The following is a 21,741-nucleotide window of genomic DNA, read 5'->3' as shown; positions in this document are numbered from 1 at the left end:
ACTAGGCAGATGGGTGTGCACCAAGGTGGAGAGGAGAGAGGTGGGTACACAGGAAAAAGGTGGTATGGAGTGTTTTACTTAATATTGGAAAATCAATATTCATGATATTGGATTGTAAGCCACTCGGGTGAAATTTGAGATACTGTTGCTCCATTTGCTGTGTAGCCTCACTGGCAAAGGAGGAAGCTAAGAATAGAAAGATCAGTATGGGAAGGAGAGTTATAAATGGTCAGTTTTTTGCTTGTCAATTTTCAATGCAACTATGAAGTGGTTCTTTGGTTCCTGATAGAAATCGTGTTATAACCAATTCGGCTCAATACAAATAGTATTCCTTCATTCATGACTTGTGTTGCATCTAATTTGTGTTATGGGAACACAGATGCGGCCTACGATGGTGGAGCAGCGGCGGAGGAAACCATGGCTACATTTGGAACGCCACCAGTAAATTAGACCTTCTTGGTCAGATCAAGAACCCTGCGCTTACAACAACTGGGACTTGAAAATGGCACCAAACTGGTGACTCTGTATAGTCCCTCGGTGTACTGCTGCCATATATCTGCACTGTGTCTGTGATGCTTATATACTATGTATCTAAGTGCTTATGCACAGTGATACTTGTACTAATCTGTATACAAAAGTGAATTTCACTGTACCTTGATGCATGTGACAAATAAAGTCGTCAAGTCACATTTATTTATATAGCACATTTAAAAAACAACTCTCGTTGGCCAAAGTGCTTTATATTTGTTATAAGAATAGTATAAACAAACAAACTACATACATATATACATATAACCCTCGCTCAGTGGACGTCAGGAAAGGCTTGGGAGTATAGATAAGATTTTAGTCTTGACTTAAAGGAGTCGATGGAGGGGGCAGTTCTGATGGGAAGGGGGATGCTGTTCCACAGTCTAGGAGCTGCAACCGCAAAGGCACGGTCTAGGGGCTGCAACCGCAAAGGCACGGTCGCCCCTAAGCTTATGCCTAGACCGCGGGATATTCAGCAGCCCCAAGTCGGCCGATCTGAGGGATCTGGAGGTGGAGTGGTGGGTGAGAAGACTTTTAATGTAGGAGGGGGCAAGCCCATTGAGGGGTTTGTAGACATAGAGGAGGGTCTTATGCCATACCATGTGGATCTTTAAGGAGACCTATTATAGGATTGCACCATGGTGCAGCTGGTAGAGCTGCTGCCTCGTTGTGCCAATAAATAATTGTGCCTCGTAGTGCCAGAGACCTGGGTTTGTTCCTAACCTGGAGTGTTGTCTGTGTGGAGTTTACACATTCTTGCTGTGACCATGTGGGTTTCCTCTGTAAATTGTCCCCCAATGTGGGGGAGTGGATGAGAAAGTGGGATAACATAGAACTAGTCTGAACGATAGTTGGTGTGGACTTGATGGGCTTAATGGCCTGTTTCCATGCTATATCTTTAAAATAACCTAGCACCCTTCTAATACACCTGCAGAATCCCTTGCCTGCCAGATTTGCCCTCCTGATTTTGCACGTAATTGTATTCCTGCACCTCCTATATTCACTGAAGGGTTGTAGAAGCAAGGATGCCTGTTTACAAAGGAAAGACACAATATGCCGGAGTAACTCAGCAGGTCAGGCAGCATCCCTGGAGAACATGGATAGATGACAGTTCGGGTCGGGACCCTTCCAGATATCAAGAAAACCCTTCACCTGTGTTCACCAATGACCTCCCATTCTTTGTCCTGCCCCTCCACTCTTCTAGCTTTCTTTTCATTCACCCCTGCAATCTGTCTGAAGAAGGGTCCCGACCCGAAACGTCACCTATCCATGTTCTCCAAGGATGCATGACCCACTGTGTTACTCCAGCACTTTATACCTTTCCTTCACTGAACGACCCACTTAATCCTGGCTGCTGACATTCTTCGCACATATCTGTCAATTCTCCACTGATTCTATCACCCACAAACACACTGGGCACCATTCAAAATGGCCAATTGACCCAATAATCCACATGTCTTTGAGAATGTGGAAGGAGACCCAAGTAGTCACAGGCAGAACTCGCAAACTCAATGCAGACAGCACCCAAAGCCAGGATTGAACCCAAGTGACTCGTGTTGTGAGGCAGCGGCTCTAGTCACTGTCCCATTGTGTCATGGTTATCTATTTTCCTCCATTATTGAAGCTTTTCAATGCAATTATGACATTTAAGAAACTTTTAAATCCATCTAAACATTTGGATCTGCAGTCTCCAGGAAAATAACCTGTTTCTTTTTCTTTGCTAAGGTTTCCCAGAAACCCCAGGAGGCGGATGGAGTGGGTCCAACTTGTTCGACGGGAAAACTTTCATCCGACCAGCCACACTTTCCTTTGTTCCAAGCATTTTGAGCAAACCTGTTTTGACCGGACAGGACAGACTAGACGCCTGCGAGAAAATGCCGTCCCAACGATATTTGACTTCCCTCCGCACGTTGAAAAAGTAAGGGTGAAAGTGTTACTGGTACCAATAACAATGATCCCGAGCAGTATTGGCATAGAACCCTGGTGTGCGTGTGTGTGAAGCTACAAGTGATGTTCAGAGCTCACCTTTTTTTGGAACAAACTGGATGGGAAGTAATTTCAAGTAAAAAGTAAATAACCAGAAAAATTAAATTTAAGTCCACTTCCCATACCTATCTCTGGCTTTACATTTCACTCATAGATTCATACAACACGGAAGCAGGCCCTTCGGCCCAACACAGAAGCAGGCCACTTGCCCCTAGTGTGTAGGGTTGTGCTAGTGTACGGGGATCGCTGGTCGGTGTGGACTTAATGTGTTACCATTGCTGTATCTCTCAACCTGCCTGCATTTGGCCCATATCACTCTAAACCTTTCCTATCCATGTAATCATGTGGCGTCATTGAGTGTGGCAGCCTCGCCGGCAGCTGTCCGTCCTTTCACCCTTTCTGTTATTTTTAGTCAAAAAGTATGTCTTTGGAGGTCTTTTAGTCTTTTTTAAGTGGGGGGGGGGGGGGGGAGAGGGGAAACCATTTCCCAGTCACTACCTGGTCGGGGATGTGTCTTTTCTCCAAGCCGCATCTTACCCCCCCCCCCGCGGTCTACCATTTGGATTGACGCGGCCTTTCCTGCTGTAGACCGGCCAGAGCTTCAGCAGCGGCGCAGCACTGGATTCCATCGTGGAGCGGGCGATGCCTTACCGGGAATCGCCGTGTTGGAGCTCCGAATGGCCCGCCGACTTTAACACCGTGGAGCTGTGGGCTGCAGAGCTTCCAGCCGCGGGTGACGCTGACTTTAACATCGTGGAGGCCTGGGATCTTTCGCCAAGGATCGCCAGTGTTGAGGTACCGCCCAGCTCAGCCTGTGGACTTCGGAAGCCGCGGTCTCCAGTAAGAAGTGGCCGATTCGGAACTCCAAACCGCGGAGAGTGTTTGAACCACGGATGAACAAGAGGAAGATGAATGAACTTTATTGACTTCCCGTTGATACCGCTGTGGGGGATGATCATGTTAAATTCTATAGTGTTGTGTTCATTTTATTTTATTTGTGAGCTGCTTGGTAACTCAAATTTCACTGCACCAATTGGTGCATGTGACAATAAATGTAACTTGTAACTTGTACCTGTACAAATGTCTTTTAAATGTTATCGTACCTGCTTTAACCATCTCCACCAGCAGCTTGTTCCGTACACCCACCCTCCAAAACATCGCCTGTTCATTCCCTCTGCAGATACTGCCTGACCCACTGAGTTCCTCCAGCACCACATTTCACAAGTCGCAATTCTTCAATTATTTTGTCTCACACCTTCTGTTTTAATCTCTCGCCTTTGTCCAACCATCTGCCTATCTCCCCCCCCCCTCCTCACCTGTTCAGTTATTACCTGCTGTGCTTTGTCCTGCCAAACCTCTCTTCCAGCTTTCTTCCCCCCACCCCCTCCACAATCAATCTGAAGAAGAACCCGACCCAAAATGTCACTGATTCATGTTCTCCAGGGATCTGCTGAGTTACTCCACCATTTTGCGTCCTTTTTAGTTGGAGTAACCCCATTGGCCTCTTTTAGCAAATGTGGCCTTTTATTCCATTAAGTTCTATAATCCACTCTTGTGACTCCATTTGCAAGGACAGCACTTCTGATTCGTAGGCCCCCCTCTGTCATTACTGACCATGGGTGATGCATCCTAATTGTTGGCTGCTTGCTCCAAACCTCGGCTAGAGCAGCGTCGCTTATGATGTTATATGGAGGACAGGCTGTTGCCCATGCAGCACGTCCCCCCCTCTCCACGTCCAAAGGAACAGCAGGGCCGTTACAGTTTGGCACAAGCGCCGTCGCTGCCAGGGCGAGGTTGTAGACAACGACAACTGCCTTAGGGGCTCCGACTCCGGATTTTCTTGAGGTTTACTCCAGGAGCCTTTTCCATGACTGGATATGGCCACAAGGCAGTGGAGGTTTTAAATCAGAGTTTTCCCTCTCCTAGATGGACTGCCTTCCCAGGCTGACGAGCCCCATCTACCCGAGACTCGTGGGGGCGGGGGCGTCTACCTTCCCGTGCAGGTCTATAGCACCTGCCCACTGCCCACTTCAGATTAAGGGCACAAGAAATAGAAGAAAGAACAGGATTCTTAGTCCATCTGCCACTCATTAAATCGTGGCTGATCTTTTACCTCAGTGCTGTTTCTTGCACTATTCCAATCGTCAATAGTCAAGATCGATCAATCTCTATCCTGAAAATACCCTCAACAGCATCCTTGCACAGAAAAATCCAAGGATTCGCCACCCTTTTGTGAAGACATTTCTTCCCATTTGATTGACTAACTGGATCTAGACATTCAGGGGAATTACCAACTCCACGTATGTTTCATGAGATCAATGACAAATTTCTTCCCAGTTAGTTTTTTAAATTAAAATTATTCTTTTTTTACCATCGGAGATTCGTGCTGAGATCTCTAAATAGTTTAATTTTGCGTAATATTAGAAATGTTTTCCTTAAGTGTTGGAAAAATAATCCAACCATGTACAAGATACAGAAGATACAATGAACTTGCCAAGAGAAAGGAGGCAAGAGGTTGGAGAGGCTACAAGGACAGGAATCATTAAAATGCTCAAAGAAATGTTAACTTAAATAGCTGCACAGCGCCAGAGGCCCGGGTTTGATCCTGATCTCGGGGGCTCTCGGGTGTGGGGTTTGTACTTTCTTCTGTTTATTTCTTACGGATGCTTGGTCTCCTCCCAAATGACAGATTGTGGGATTTATTTGACTCTATAAAAATTTCCACAGTGTGTAGGGAGTGGATACGAAAGTGAGATAACATAGAACTAATGTGAACGGGTGATTGGTGGCCAGCGGGGGCTGAAGGGCCTCTTTCCATGCTGTATGGTTCAATTAATTGATTAGTTGGATAGCTTGAACAATTGTTCATTTTATTTCAATGTCAACTTGATTATCATTGCAGCTATGATAATTGGTGCTTTCTCTTCTCTCCTCCTGCACTTCTATCACATGGTAAGATCTCATCATATTCTTCATCCTGCACTGCTACCTCCTCTCTTTCTTCCACTTCGTATTGCTCCTTTCTCCTTCTCTTATCGCTTCCTTTCCTCCTTCCCTCTGTCACTCCGCCCTTCCCCCCACCCAAGAACCAGCGGGCATAGGTTTAAGATGAAGGGGGGAGGGGGGGAGGAGATTTAACAGGAACGTGTGGGACAACCTTTTTACACAAATGGTTGTAGGTGTATGGAACTAGCTGCCGGAGGAGGTAGTTAAGGCAGGCACTATCACAACATGTAAGAAACATTTAGATAGATACACAGATGGGATATGTTTTGAGAGATATGGGCCAAACACAGGCAGGTAGGACTAGTGTCGATGGGCCATGTTGTACTCCCTGTACACACATGACTGTGTGGCTAGGTTCAGCTCCAACTCAATAATTAAGTTTGCTGATGACACTGTGGTGGTGGGCCTGATCTCAGACAACGACGAGAAGGGCCTACCGGGAGGAGGTGGCTGATCTAGCACTCTGGTGCCAGGATAACAGCCTCCTCTTGAACATCAAAAAAACGAAGGAGCTGATCGTGGACTTTAGGAGGGCACATCATCCGAGGACGTACACTCCAATGAGGATAAATGGGGATCCTGTGGATAGAGTGAACTGTTTTAAATATCTGGGAGTCCACATCTCCGAGGATATGACATGGGCATCACACGCCTCAGCACTCGTGAGTAAGGCAAGGCAGCGCCTTTACCACCTCAGGCAATTGAGGAAATTCAGAGTGTCCCTGAGGATCCTCCAGTGCTTCTACGCAGCGGCGGTTGAAAGCATCTTGTCCGGGAACATTGCCATCTGGTTTGGGAATTGCTCTGCCAAGGACAAGAAGGCTCTGCAGAGAGTAGTGCGTTCGGCCGAACGCACTATGGGAACTTCACTTGCCCCCCTGCAGGAACTATACATCAGGAGGTGCAACTCCAGAGCCAACAATATCATGAGAGACCCCTTCCACCCCTGCAACGGACTGTTCCAGCTGCTACGGTCAGGCAAACGCCTCCGTTGCCATGCGGTGAGAACGGAGAGGTTGAGAAGGAGTTTCTTCCCAGAGGCCATTCGGACTGTAAACGCCTATCTCACCAGGGACTAACTCTACTGAATGTTTTTCCTTCCATTATTTATTATGTAAAGGAATATGTGTGTTATGATTGTGTTTATAGTTTGGTTGTTTGTCTTTTGCACAAAAGCCCGCGAGCATTGCCACTTTCATTTCACTGCACATCTCGTATGTGTATGTGACAAATAAACTTGACTTGACTTGACTTGGTTGGAGTGGGCAGAATGGGCCGAAGGGCCTATTTCCACGCTGTATGACTATGAAAGTGCTTCCACAATACTACAGAAGAGGAAATATCAGAATTTAGACTCTATGGCAATATATATCCAGTAAATCTTGTAACTTGGCAGAAAACGTGAAGGTGATAGTAATCCCCTGGGCAAGCTGGGCCGAAGGGTTTAAGAAAGAACTGCAGATGCTGGAAAAATCGAAGGTAGACAAAAATACTGGAGGAATTCAGCGGGTGAGGCAGCGTCTATGGAGAGAAGGAATATGCGACGTTTCGGGTCGAGACCCTTCTTCAGACTACTTCGGGTCGAGACCCTTTTTCAGACCCGAGAGGCCTGTTTCCACACTCTACGATTCAATTTCTACAATACTCTTAATAATTGTTGTTCTTGTTTTGCAGAAGTTAGCAGGCAGAAAATCCCTCCTGAGTTCAATGGGCATCAGTATCCCGCAAACACCATCCTTCATTAGCACTGGTGATAACACCATCATTAGTGCTAGTACTAGTAACAGTACTAGCAGCCAAACCAGCAGCGGCATCAAGGGAGTGTTCGAAGATCACAGTTACTGTTTGGCAAATCCCGCTGAAGCCAAGAGGAAGATATTCCAGTTGCTAGACGAAGTGGATTACCTCAGACAGCAAGTAAAGATCAGCAGGCAGCGAGAACGCCGTGTGGTCGAGAAGTGGAAAGGGATCTCCAACCTTCTCATGGAGCTAAGAGAGAAAAATATTTTGCCTAATGACGAGGAACCAGAGCATATTTAGGCCGCCTTAAATGACAAATCTCTTAAAAAAATCCGTCAGGTCATTGAAGTTGACCAGAGCAAATGATACTGTGGCCCAGAAGAGACAGCTTGTTTCACTTTTCTGTCCACTTCCTTTCATGCTTTTCAACAACCTTATACTCACACTTTAATTTATTGGTTGTTTATCAGCACATAATTCATGATGGTGCACATTGCATTCATCGACTTAAAATGTGGGGAACAGTGTTGCATGGAACCAGTGTTTGCATTGGCAATGAATTATGCACAGAAACATAGTCAGACGGCTGCTTTATCATGGTTTGTCAGAAGATATTGGACAATAAACGCAAGCCATGTCGTGATATTTTTATTTATTGTGCCCCAACAAACAGCCAACCTGAAAAGTGCCTTGACGCCAGCCTCATAGCCCTTCTAAACCACAGAGATGTTTTTTTTAATTTCTATATCACTGTTCCTGACTGCTATTGCCAATTCGTGCTCAAGAAGCTTTATGCTGCAGACATGTGCAAACTACGGACCGGTTTGAGACTTCATCTGATCCAGGATTCTTGTGGAGAGCAGTAAAAGAGGTAAGATGTTTATTCCACTAACTGAAGAGAATATTGTCGCAGATCGGTGTTACACCTGCTATTGTTTGAGCAACAAGAGGTTTCCCCAGCCATCTCATGCTGTTCCATCTGTGCTGGTAGGTCTTCTGCAACTTATTAACTGTCTTTAGGCTTTAGCGATACAGCGTGGAATCATGCCCTTCGGCCCATCGAGTCTGTTCTGAGCAGCAATCAGCCTGAACACTTGCCCTATCCTACACACTAGGGACAATTCACAATTTTACCAAAGCCAATTAACTTACAAACCTGTATGTCTCTTGAGTGTGGGAGGAAGCCACCTTACCCAGAAAAAACTCACGTGGTCACAGGGAGAACGTACAAACTCCGTACAGATAGCACCCATAGTCTGGATTGAAGCTGCGTCTTTGGCGCTGTAAGGAAGCACCCTCTACCACTGCACCACTGTGCCGCGCCAAACTGGCTTTTTATATACATTTTTTTAAAGTGACAAAATGTATCCTACATTGCGGTGAATCAATGCTCATGTGCCAATTCCAAGTTCGAACAAGGCTCTACTTTCAGTACACTGGAAAGTCAAAGCCTAACGTCAGATAATACAAAGATCTTGATTTCATCTGTTGCTAACTCTAGTGTGAGAAAGAGAAGGACCTCTCACCTGATGATGCGCTACTGTTCATTAAGGTAAAATAGGTCAGTGTGTTCTCATAATGGATTAATGTTATGTTCTCATAAATGCCAATGTTTTAATGACTATCTTATAGTCTGAGAGGGTCATTAAATCAGTCTGTAGACGAATCTCGACCTGAAACGTCGCAAATTCCTTCTACATGGATGCTGCCTCACCCGCTGAGTTTCTCCAGCATTTTCTGCCTACCTTCGATTTTTCCAGCATCTGCAGTTCTTTCTTAAACAACCCTTAGAGGCTCTGATGTGTAATGCAATGAGTCTTCAGTGCTTATCCTTTCGTAAAGCAGTGACTTTCAAAATTATATTTGTGATAGACAATAGGTGCAGGAGTAGGCCATTCAGCCCTTCGAGCCAGCACCACCATTCAATGTGATCATGGCAGATCATCCACAATCAATATCCCATTCCTGCTTTCTCCTCATATCCCCTGACACTGCTATCTTTAAGAGCCCTATCTAGCTCTCTCTTGAAAGTATCCAGTTAACCGGCCTCCACCGCCCTCTGAGGAGAGTATTCGACAAACTCACAACTCTCTGTGTGAAAAAGTGTTTCCTCATCTCCGTTCTAAATGGTTTACCCCTTATTCTTAAACTGTGGCCCCTGGTTCTGGACTCCCCCAACATCTGGAATATGTTCCCTGCCTCTAGCGTGTCCAAACCCTTAATCGTCTTATATGTTTCAATAAGATTCCCTCTCATCCTTCTAAACTCCAGAGTGTACAAGCCCAGCTGCTCCATTCTCTCAGCATATGACAGTCCCGCCATCCCGGGAATTAACCTTGTAAACCTACGCTGCACTCCCTCAATATCTGGCAAACTACTGTTTGTAGTTTATTTGGTTGTTTGTTTGTCTTTTTGCACAAAGTCCGCGACCATTGCCACTTTTCGTTTCACTGCACATCTCGTATGTCTGTGTAGAAACATAGAAATTAGGTGCAGGAGTAGGCCATTCGGCCCTTCGAGCCTGCACCGCCATTCAATATGATCATGGCTGATCATCCAACTCAGTATCCCGTACCTGCCTTCTCTCCATACCCCCTGATCCCCTTAGCCACAAGGGCCACATCTAACTCCCTCTTAAATATAGCCAATGAACTGGCCTCAACTACCCTCTGTGGCAGAGAGTTCCAGAGATTCACCACTCTCTGCGTGAAAAAAGTTCTTCTCATCTCGGTTTTAAAGGATTTCCCCTTTATCCTTAAGCTGTGACCCTTGTCCTGGACTTCCCTAACATCGGGAACAATCTTCCTGCATCTAGCCTGTCCAACCCCTTAAGAATTTTGTAAGTTTCTATAAGATCCCCTCTCAATCTTCTAAATTCTAGAGAGTATAAACCAAGTCTATCCAGTCTTTCATCATAAGACAGTCCTGACATCCCAGGAATCAGTCTGGTGAACCGTCTCTGCACTCCCTCTATGGCAATAATGTCCTTCCTCAGATTTGGAGACCAAAACTGTACGCAATACTCCAGGTGTGGTCTCACCAAGACCCTGTACAACTGCAGAATGATCTCTTTGCTCCTATACTCAACTCCTCATGTTATGAAGGCCAACATGCCATTCGCTTTCTTCACTGCCTGCTGTACCTGCATGCTTACTTTCATTGACTGATGAACAAGGACAACCAGATCCAGTTGTACTTCCCCTTTTCCCAACTTGACACCGTTTAGATAATAATCTGCTTTCCTGTTTTTGCTACCAAAGTGAATAACCTCACATTTATCCACATTAAACTGCATCTGCCATGCATCTGCCCACTCACCCAACCTGTCCAAGTCACTTTGCATTCTCATAGCATCCTCCTCACAGTTCCCACTGCCACCCAGCTTTGTGTCATCTGCAAATTTGCTAATGTTACTTTGAATCCCTTCATCTAAATCATTGTTGACGTGTATTGTAAATAGCTGTGGTCCCAGCACCGAGCCTTGCAGTACCCCACTAGTTACTGCCGGCCATTCTGAAAGTGACCCGTTAATCCCTGCTCTTTGTCCTACTCCTGCACCTAATTTGACTCCAGCATCTTCCCCACCACCGATGTCAGTCTAACTGGTCTATAATTCCCTGTTTTCTCACTCCTGACGTCCACAATTTCTAGAGCCATGTCCTTAAGTACCCTGGGATGCAGACCATCAGGCCCTGGGGATTTATCAGCCTTCGGTCCCATCAGTCTACCCAACACCATTTCCTGCCTAATGTGGATTTCCTTCAGTTCCTCCGTCACCCCGGATCCTCTGGCCACTAGTACATGCAGGCAGTGAAGAAAGCGAATGGCATGTTGTCTTTTATAACAAGAGGAATTGAATATAGGAGCAAAGAGGTCCTTCTGCAGTTATACAGAGCCCTAGTGAGACCACACCTGGAGTATTGTGTGCAGTTTTGGTCCCCTAATTTGAGGAAGGACATTCTTTCTATTGAGGGAATTAACACGGATAATTCCCGGGATGGCGGGACTGTCGTATGCTGAGAGAATGGAGCAGCTGAACTTGTACACTCTGGAGTTTAGAAGGATGAGAGGTTATCTCATTGAAACATATAAGATTGTTAAGGGCTTGGACACGCTAGAGGCAGGAAACATGTTCCCGATGTTGGGGGAGTCTAGAACCAGGGGCCACAGTTTAAGAATAAGGAGTAAGCCATTTAGAATGGAGACGAGGAAACACTTTTTCTCACAGAGAGTTGTGAGTGTGGAATTCTCTGCCTCAGGGGGTGGTGGAGGCCGGTTCTCTGGATACTTCCAAGGGAGAGCTAGATAGGGCTCCAAGGGCCAAATGGCTACTCCTGCACCTATTGTCTATTGTCTACATCAGGAAGATTGTTTGTATCCTCCTTAGTGAAGACGGATCCAAAGTACCTGTTCAACTCATCTGCCATTTCCTTGTTCCCCATAATTCACCTTTTTCAGTCTTTAAGGTCCAAATTTGGTCCTAACTAATTTTTTCTTCACATACCTAAAGAAGCTTTTACTATCCTCCTTTATATTCTTGGCTAGCTTACCTTCATACCTCATATTTTCTCCCCGTGTTGCCTTTTTAATACTGACACCGCTGATTTACCCTTCTCCCTCTCAAATATCATATTATGGGCACTACCTCCAAATGGCTCTTTAACCTGAAGTTCCCCTTTATCAAATCCGGTTCATTAAACAACACTAAATCCGGAATAGCCTTCTCCCTGATAAGCTCCAATACAAGCTGCAATACAAGAATTCATCACGGAGGCACTCCACAAACTCCCTTTCTTGGGGTCCAGTACCAACCTGATTTTCCCAGTCTATCTGCATGTTGAAATCTCCCATAACAACTGTAGCATTACCTTTACGACATGCCAATTTTAACTCCTGATTCAACTTACACCCTATATCCAAGCTACTGTTTGGGGGCCTGTAGATAAGTCCCATTAGAGTATTTTTACCCTTACAATTTCTTAGTTCTATCCATACTGACTCCACATCTCCTGTTTCAATGTCACCCCTTGCAAGGGACTGAATTTAATTCCTCACAAACAGAGCTACCCTACCCCCTCTGACCACCTGTCTCTCTATCGGATAGGAGGAATACCCTTGAATATTCAGTTCCCAGCCCTGGCCCTCTTGCAGCCATGTCTCTGTAATTCCCACAACATCATACTTGTCAATTTTTAACTGAGCCTCAAGCTCGTCCACTTTATTTCTTTTACTTCGTACATTCATATACAACACTTTGACTTCGGTATTCACCTCCCCTCTCACACCCCTCACTAGTGGCCCTGACCTTACTCTCTTATCCCTTCTCGAACTTTCCTTCCCATTAATTCGGGAGTCTTTTGTAACTTTTCCTGTACTCACTTCCCCTTTAACTCCATCGTTATACTCCCAATTTGCCAATAGCGTACAAAACCTGCTCCAAACTTCTCTCTTCCTGCACCTTCCACTAAATTTTCCTTAATCTATATTTCAACCCACATCTCACTTGGTGTGAAATTCCTCTGCCCATTTTTCTGTCAAACAATTCTGCAGATAGACACAAACAGCTGGAGTAACTCAGTGGGCAGGCAGCATCCCTGGAGAGAAGGAATGGGCGAAGTTTCAGGTCGAGACCCTTCTTCAGACTCAACCCGAAACGTCATCCGTTCCTTCTCTCCAGAGATGCTGCTTGTCCCACTGAGTTACTCCAGCTTTTTGTGCCTATCTTCGGTTTAAACCAGCATCTGCAGTTCCTTTATACACAATATATATTCTGCAGTTCAGTGCGAAGAAGGATCCAAACCCGAATTGTCGCCTAATCCATTTCCTCCAGAGATACTGCCTGACCTGCTGAGTTACTCCAGTACTTTACTCTAGTGTTTTACTCAAGATTCCAGCATCAGCAGAACCTTGTGTCTCTAACTTCTCCTGTTGTTATTTACACAATCTCTCAACCCATCCAAGTCTTTTTCACTTGTCATTTTCCTTGCACAAACTTCCCTCCTTAATCTCTTTTGCATTCCACCCTGTAACAGAACCTCCTTGTTCTCTTGTGTTTAAGAGGGAACTGCAGATGCTGGAGAATCGAAGGTTACACAAAAAAGCTGGAGAAACTCAGCGGGTGCAGCAGCATCTATGGATGCTGCACCCGCTGCTGCACCCGCTGAGTTTCTCCAGCTTTTTTGTGTAACCTCCTTGTTCTCTTCCCGGTTCCTCACCTCCCACAGCCCCCTCCCCCTCCTCTCTGTATCTAGATACTTCCAAATCCAATGAAAGGCCAACAACCTGAAACTTTAGTGTTGGTCTCAATGGCTATTGCATGAACAGCGGAGCCATTCAATTTTTTCCTAATTTTATGTAAAAATTCCAAGATCTGCAAGATATTTTGCTTGTGTGAAAGATACGTAAAACTTGGATAATCTGCTATCTCATTGCTATCTCCTGAGCAGTTCAGCATTTGACTCTGGTGCTAATAGCTGCTCCCCCTTTAACACACTGGGGACCTCAGTTCCTAGACTACCGTATACATACTGTGTCCCCAGTTTTCATACTCCCTTAACACACTGAGAACCCAGTGCTGAAGACTCCATTTTACACACTGGGGCCCTGCTTACTTTGCTCCTCTTAACAGACTGGAGCCTTGGTTACCACTCTTCATTCAGTGCCTCAATCAGTGCCTCACAAGATCAGAGACCCGGGTTTGATCCTAACCTCTGGTGTTATCCATGTGGTGTTTGCATGTTCTCCCTGTGGGTTTCATCCGGGTGCTCCAGTTTCTTCCCACATCCCAAGACATGCGAGATGTGGGAAGGAATTGGTTGATTGGCCTTGGTATGCAGGGGGTGGATGCATAATTTGGATAACATGGAACTAGTGTGAACAGGTGATCGATGGTCAACATGAACTCAGTGAGCCAAAGGCTTGTTTCCATGCTGTAATATATTAAAAGTGTGTTGAAATATTAGTGGGAAAGCGATAGACTGGAAAATCTGCCAATCCAGCACCACCAAATGCTGGGGAGTTGGGCTAATGAAGTTTTACTGTAGTGCTGGCCTTTATTGTTCAACAATTAATTCATTTCATTTTGAGACAATTGGTGTTTTTAGATTCTCCCTCTCTTTCAGACTACTTTTATATATTGTTCATACTTGCGGGAGGGGGGGGCGAGAATACCTTTTCCCTTTTGAATCATTTTATAGCTATTCCATGAGTTCTCTGCAAGGGGTGAAGGGGTAGTTAATACATAGGAACAGAAGAACGTGCATGAATTTAGGGAAATGTAATGGACTAGAAATGACAGACTTCAAAAAGAATTGAGAAACAATTGATGCATCTGTGCAATACTGGGCAATTACCAATGATAAATAACTTTGTTGTAATAGAGAATCGAACTGAGTTATCCAAGATTTTGCATGTGAAGTAAAAACTCAATTCACTCCTTCGTTGGGGCCACAGAAAAGTCAGGGATGTAGCTATAAAACATCTGGGAACAAGCCGCCAACCTTTCCTGTTTGAACTAAGCAAAGCCAAGAAGACATTTCATAATAGCCATGATAACTATAAACACTTTTTATTTGGGGGCGGCACAGTGGCACAGCGGTAAAGTTGGTGCCTTCCAGAGCCAGAGACCAGGGTTCGATCCCGTCTACGGGTGCTGTCTGTGTGGAGTTTGAACCTGTGACCACTTGGGTTTTTTCCAGGTGCTCCGGTTTCCTCCCACACTCCAAAGATGTACAGGTTTGTAGGTTAATTGGCTTTGGTAACGATTATAAATTGTCCCTTGTTGCTTAGGATAGTGCTAGTGCACGGGGATCGCTGGGCAGAAGGGCTTGATTCCGCACTGTATCTCTAAACTTCATTATCACACTGAGATCAGACTCTATATCAGTGCAGTCAGATGCCAAGGGCCAAGTCCTGATCACATCTCCCTGAACTCTGGCTACAGCCCGTTTGTTCTGGCCAGCCTACGAATCAGGCAGTGAGATAGATGTGGGCGTCAATAGCTCTGTCAGCACAAATCTCTAATCCCTCAGCTGCGTTCTATTTCACTAAACAATCAACTATATTGCAATGGCTCTGGTGTTGTATGTAGGATTGTGGATTCTTTTCTCAAACATTAGTGACCCAGAATTTATTTTTTGTTCTATTTGACTGTCTGATAGTTATTTAGTCACTACTAGTTAACTTCCAAAACCAGATTTTGTTCATTATACTTTAGAGATACAGCATGGAAACAGGTTGTGGAGACAGTTTAACACAACTATAGAGTTGGCTTTGTGTGAAATGTTCCATTAAAGATTTGGTGGATTAAATTGTGCCAGCCATCATTTTAATTCTTGTTTTGTTCTTGGAGACAGGTATATCTTTTGACAGCAGTGATTTGTTTCTGAAAACATTTTCTTTTTCACTTTTAGGGAATTATTCAGAACTCCCAGGAAACTCCACAGATTTGCAGTTGAAAGAGACCCCAACGAGAGGCTTGTGACAGCTTACCTCCCCTCTCAGCAGCATGTTAGCCCCTTGAGTCTGCTGACTGCCTCATGGTTAATGCAGCTGTTATAAACATGAAGTTTGCCGAGTCTTAAAAAAACTGACATGCGAGTATTGATGGATGGAAGGAGGAAAAGTATTCAGTGCAACAGCAGTACACAACAGCATGAAATGATTTGATCCCTTCAGGATTCACTTTCAGAAATTTCCCCCAAAAACCTCAAAATTACAATAGCTTAGAGATACAGCGTGCAAATAGGCTCTTCAGCCCACAGAGTCCATGCCGACCATCGATCACCCATATACACTAGGGACAATTTATAGATGACAATTAACCACCAGGGACAGGGGGGTAGAATAAGGCCAAACAGCCTCCCTTCCCCCCTTTTCCCTCATTGAATCCCTCATTTCACCTGATTACTACCATTAATGGCCTTGGACCACCTTTGCCTAATAAAAATCTACCAATCCTGGTGATTATTTTTGACATTACCAACGAACGTCCCTACCCTCTAAGCTGCCTGTTTTTTCCCCATAGACCAACTGGTTTAGTTTAGAGATACAGCATGAAACCAGGCCTTTCAGCCCACCGAGTCTGCACTGACAAGAAATCCCTGCCCACTAACACTAGGGCCAATTTTTTACATTCATACCAAGCCAATTAACCTACAAAGGTTTGGGAGGAAATCAATGTTCTCAGAGAAAACCCACGCACGTCACAGGGAGAACGTACAAACTCCGTACAGACAAGCACCCGTCACCAGGATCGAACCCGGACTCTGGTAACTCCATCGTGGCTCCCTAACAGATTTGACAATTTGGGTTGGATTCAAGGCAAGAAATCACTTGGAATTAGGAGGACGATTGGTAAAGAAATAACAACAAAATTACTTTGCACAGAAGAAGTCCAGAATTGTCTTGGATCTGCTTGGACCAACTGATCATATTTGGGAGGACAGGAAGTTTATAAATAACAAAAAGAAACTACTGAAAGCTGGAATTGCTTGTATTGATCACTTCAATCCAAAGGGTTTTAAGCACGGCAAAGGTCGCAATGTGATAAACATCAGAATCAGATTTTATTTGCTAAGTATGTTTTGCAACATACGAGGAATTTCACTGGCCAGGTCAGTCATACAATTAAAAGCAACAGACTCAAAAACACATTTTAACATGACCATCCACCACAGTGATTCCTACACATTCCTCACTGTGATAGAAGGCGAAATAAAGTTCACGCCCTTCCCTCGTGTTCTTCCTTGGTCGGGGGCCTCGAGCCCCCGTTAACGAGATGATCCTGACTCCCGTAGTCGGTGGCGTTCAGGCCCCTCCGCGTCCAGGCGTTCAGCTCCTGCATCGGGGGGATGTCAGCTCCCAGGCGATTCCAGGCCGGGCGATGGAACCTCACGTCGGGGCTGAACGAACCTGCGACATTGGAGCTCCCGACTCGCCTCTCCCGAAACTGCGAGCCCTTGATGGTAAGTCTGCAGGCCGCGGTGGGAGCAATCCCAGGCAAGGGATCTGCTCCGATATTAAGTCCGCGCCCAGCGGTGGGGCTCACGACAGTCCGAGTCGGCTTATCTCCGGTCCATGGGAGATAAGCAGAGGCCAGCTCAGCAGTTTCCATCTACAGGCCAGAGTCCTCCGTACCTTCCGTCCGACCTGGACTAGAGTTGGAAGTGTGTGGATGACACTCTAACCATCAGACATAGGAGCAGAATTAGGCCATTCAGCCCATTGAGTACTCCATCATTCAATCATGGCTGATCTATTTTTCCCCCTCAATACCCTTCTCCTGTCTTCTCCCTGTAACCTTTGACACCCTTCCTAATCAAGAACCTATCGATCTCCGCCTTAAAAATACCCAATGTCTTGGCCTCCAGAGCCTCTGAGGGTGAATACTGTCCAATTGCATGCTGCTATTCCTCAGGATATTAGCACGCCGTTAGAGTTGCTGCCTTACGGCACAAGAGGCCCTAGTTCAATTCTGACTACCGGTGCTGTCTGTTTGGAGTTTGCACGGTCTCCCTGTGAGCGCTTGGGTTTTCTCCGTGTGCTCCAGTTTCCTCCTACATTCCAAAGACGTACATGTTTGTAGGTTAATTGGTTTCAATAAAGAATGTAAATTGTCCCTAGTGTGTAGGAAAGTGCTAGTGGAAGGGGTGATTACTGGTCAGCACAGACTCAGTGGGCAGAAGCGCCTGTTTCCACTCTATCTCTAAACTAAAACTAAACTAAAAGCAATTGAGAGGGAAACCCCTGCATGTCCTAGATTGAACACTACACTTCAAAAAGGTGAACAACAGGCAAGGACAATAATCAGTGAATCCGACGAGAAATGGCTGCTATAAAATGTGATAATTGTGGGTGTTTAATTTATTAATCAAAGCAGTGCAGAGTTCTATGTGCTATTACTTCAGATGTATTACATGATGCTGAAGAGCAGCATCTTTATAGTGAAGATAGACACAAAATGTTGGAGTAACTCAGCGGGTCAGGCAGCATCTCTGGAGAAAAGGAATAGGTGACGTTTCAGGTCGAAACCCTTAGTCGGGGAGGGGGACACTAAAGGTATGGGAAGGTACAAAACAAAGCACCTATCCCGTAGGTCACCGATTCCTTTTCTCCAAAGACGCTGCTCAGTTACTCCAGCATTTGGTGTCTATCTTTGGTGTAAACCAGCATCTGCAGTTTCTTCTTACATATCTTAAGCATCTTTATAGTCTTGGGTACAATTAATTGCAGTTGCAGATACCATTACATGGGATTTAATAATGAATTCTATTTTATTCTATATTGATATTCAGAACATTATGCATTGTGACCAATTGAATAAAGAGTACTTTTCCAAAAAAAAATAACTCGTGTTCTTTGAGACATTTAAGTCTCCATGCCAGTACTTGAGAATATACTTTGGCTCAATTCTATGATTACAAAATTCATTCCCGAGCCAAAATAATTAAGTGTTCACTTCCCAAACACAACTGTGCGAGGACGATAAAAAGGTACCGAATAAGTCAGCCAGAAAACTTCCCACGCCTCGAGCAGACCAATAAAAAAATGTTTGTTTTGATTTCTACCAACAGCTATGTTGCAAAGAAAATCTGCTTTTACCTGCCAGTAAGATGATGGCATAACCATTCACTTAACAGTTGTCTATCCAACCCCGATGGAAACAGATTGTATATTACAGTTTTACAAAGTTTGATAAAAAATAAGAAATAGGAGCAGAATTAGGCCATTCAACCCATCAAGTCTGCTCCACCATTTGATCATGACTGATCTATTTCTCATTCTCAACCCCATTTTCCTGCCTTCATCCGTACTAATCAAGAACCTGTAAACCTCCACTTCAAAAATATCCAAAGATTTGGCTCCCACCACTCTGTGGCAATGAACTCCACAGATTCACCACTCTCAGGCAAAATAAATTCCTCCTCATCTCTATTCGAAAAGTATGTCCTTTTATTCTGAGGCTATGCCCTCTGGTCCAAGACTCTACTTACTACTGGAAACATCTTCTCCACATCCACTCCCTCTAGGACTTCCATTATTCGGTAAGTTTCAATGAGATCTCTTTCATCCTTATAAACTGCAACAAGTACAGGCCCAGTGCCTTCAAATGCTCACACATTTACCCATTCATTCCCGTGATCATTCTCGTATACTTCCTTAGGACCCTCTCAAAGGTTGCAAAGGTCTTTTATTGTCACATGTACCAATTAAGGTACAGTTATATGCAAAACCAAAAGTAACAAGACACACAACTACATAAAAGTTAACATAAACATCCACCACAGCGGATTCCCCACATTCCTCACTGTGATGGAAGGCGAAAAAATCCAAACTTCTTCCTCCCTCGGTCGGGGCAGTTGAACCATTCATCGGGGCAAACAAAGCTCCTGCAGCTGGCGATCGAAGCTCCCGTGTCGGGGCGATCGAAACTCCCATGGCTTGGAGTTCCCGAAGTCAGTCTCTGACCAGCTATCGCGAGCTCCGTGATGTTAAAGTCCGCAAGCCCTCATGGCTGGAGCCCCGAGGTCGATCCCTGGCAAAGGGATTGTGGGCTCCGCGATGTTTAAGTCCCGTAGGCACCTGCGGTGGAGATCTCGCAATTGGTATCCAGAAAAGGCAGCCATAGCCAACTCCTCGATGTTAGGCCGCAGTGCCGACGGAGATACGATACGGAAAAAAAAAATCGCATCTCTATCAAGGTAAGAGGTTAGAAAAAGTTTCCCCCAACTCCCCACATAAAACAAGCTAAAGAACACTAAAAACATACATTTAACACACGCTATTAAAACACAAAGAAGGAAAGAACAGACAGGCTGTTGGCGAGGCAGCCATTGCTGACGCCACCCACCACTATGGTGAGAAGTAAGCACTAAAAAAGGAATAAAATAATTATTTTCACCAAGTGATTGTGTTGAACTCTGATATATACTGTCTAAGGTGGTGATAGAAATAGGTACTCAATATTTGGGAAGCATTTGGATGAGCACTTGAATTGCTGTGGACCAAGTGAATATAGAGGGGCACACAACATTGTGGGCTGAAAGATCTGTTTCCAAATTGTATGACTCAACATCTTCGATTGATGCAGCAGAAATGTTGGCCACTAATCATGTCTGAGTCATCTCCCTTCTAGATCTACAGCTGAGCCGCTTAAAGCAGGAAGTTTCAATCACAACTTTGTGCTGTCAGTGAATATGTTTTTAGTTTTAGCAATACAACGCCAAAACAGGCCACCTAGTCCGGGCCTATCAGCGATCCGCATACACCAGCACTCTCCTGCACATTAAAGACAATCTATTATTTTTACCGAAGCCAATCAACCTACAAACCTTTGCGTCTTTGGAGCGAGGGGGAAAAATGGTACACCCGGAAAAATCACATGCAGACATGGGGAGAAGGTACAAATTCCATACAAATAGCACCCCGTGGTCAGGTTCGAACACTGCTTTCTGGCGTTGTAAGGCAGCAACTCTACCGCTGCACCACCAGGCCACCCACTACACTCTACGCACAAGTGTGTTGTAATTAATCACTGTATTCTTGAGCTGTGGAAGGAGGGAAATAGCGAGGGTGGGAAGGATATCTGGGCATGGAAATCAGCCAGCTGTTCTTTTTCTGGCCTCCAGTGACCCCGACTGAAAAGTATGTATTTGGAGAACACAAGATTTGACTTGGCCGAGATGCAACCACAAACAGCCTGCCAACATTCACTGACCAGGCAGGCACATGAAAATGTTGATTCCGTTTCTGAGGAGCCGATCGGGGCTGTGCAACTGGACCTAGAATAAGCCAGCTATTTCAAAACAGGAGGAAATAAGCTGAAATAAAATCTGAATTGAGTATCATTACTGAAACCTTTTTCCATTGAACAAGCAAGAAAATAGATGGAACATCTTCCAGCTCTGATTCCAGATATAAACCTAGGAACAACGATTGGACAAAGAGTTGTATAAGCATGTGTTGCTAAATTATATCGCCAATATTCTGAACGTTCACATACAACAGACATATTTGTTCATGATACATGTATTTTTTATTTCTATTTATTTTTCATGCACACTGAATGGACACTGGTTGAGAAACGTTTTTTTGTTTCCTCTGGGTATGCGAATACTCAGGAAATGACAATAAAGATATACAATACAATACAATACAATTATCAGCAACCTTGAAGGTGGTGTGGCAGGTAGATAAGGTGGTCAAAAGGCTTTTGGCACATTGACCTTCATCAGTCTGAGTATTGAGTATAGAAGAAGGGATGTCATGTTGCAGTTATACAAGACATTGGTGAGGCCGCATTTAGAGTATTGTGTTCAATACTGGGCACCATTTTATAGGAAAAATGTTGTAAAGGTGGAAAAAGTACAGAGAAAATTTACAAGGATGTTGCCAGGACTCGAGGCTCTTGGCTATAAGGAGAGGTTGAACATGCTGGGACTAGATTCCTCGGAGCAAAGCACAGTGAGAAATGATGTTAGA

General features: G+C 44.8%; 1 protein-coding gene across 3 annotated transcripts in view; it reads left to right on the top strand.

Moving 5' to 3' along the window:
• The window catches only part of LOC129714441 (THAP domain-containing protein 2-like), a 24,470-nt gene extending 3,203 nt beyond the window's left edge, over window positions 1-21,267 (top strand). The window contains exons 2-4 of one of the 3 annotated variants that reach the window (XR_008726350.1): window positions 2,254-2,446; window positions 7,195-8,131; window positions 15,672-21,267. Coding sequence is in view for 2 of the 3 variants with exons in the window: in XM_055664040.1 (XP_055520015.1) it covers window positions 2,254-2,446; window positions 7,195-7,560 (559 nt within the window). In the remaining variant the exon portion in view is untranslated. Of the gene's footprint in view, window positions 1-2,253; window positions 2,447-3,102; window positions 4,024-7,194; window positions 9,616-15,671 lie in introns of those variants that run through there. The other 2 variants (XM_055664040.1, XM_055664049.1) reach the window with 2 other exon arrangements.
• The last annotated feature ends 474 nt before the right edge of the window (window positions 21,268-21,741 follow it).

This window comes from Leucoraja erinacea, chromosome 2, assembly GCF_028641065.1.
Source record: "Leucoraja erinacea ecotype New England chromosome 2, Leri_hhj_1, whole genome shotgun sequence".
Taxonomy (NCBI): Eukaryota; Metazoa; Chordata; class Chondrichthyes; order Rajiformes; family Rajidae; genus Leucoraja; species Leucoraja erinaceus.
The sequence above is the reverse complement of the archived record's forward strand: the minus strand, read 5'-3'. Positions and strand labels throughout refer to the sequence as shown.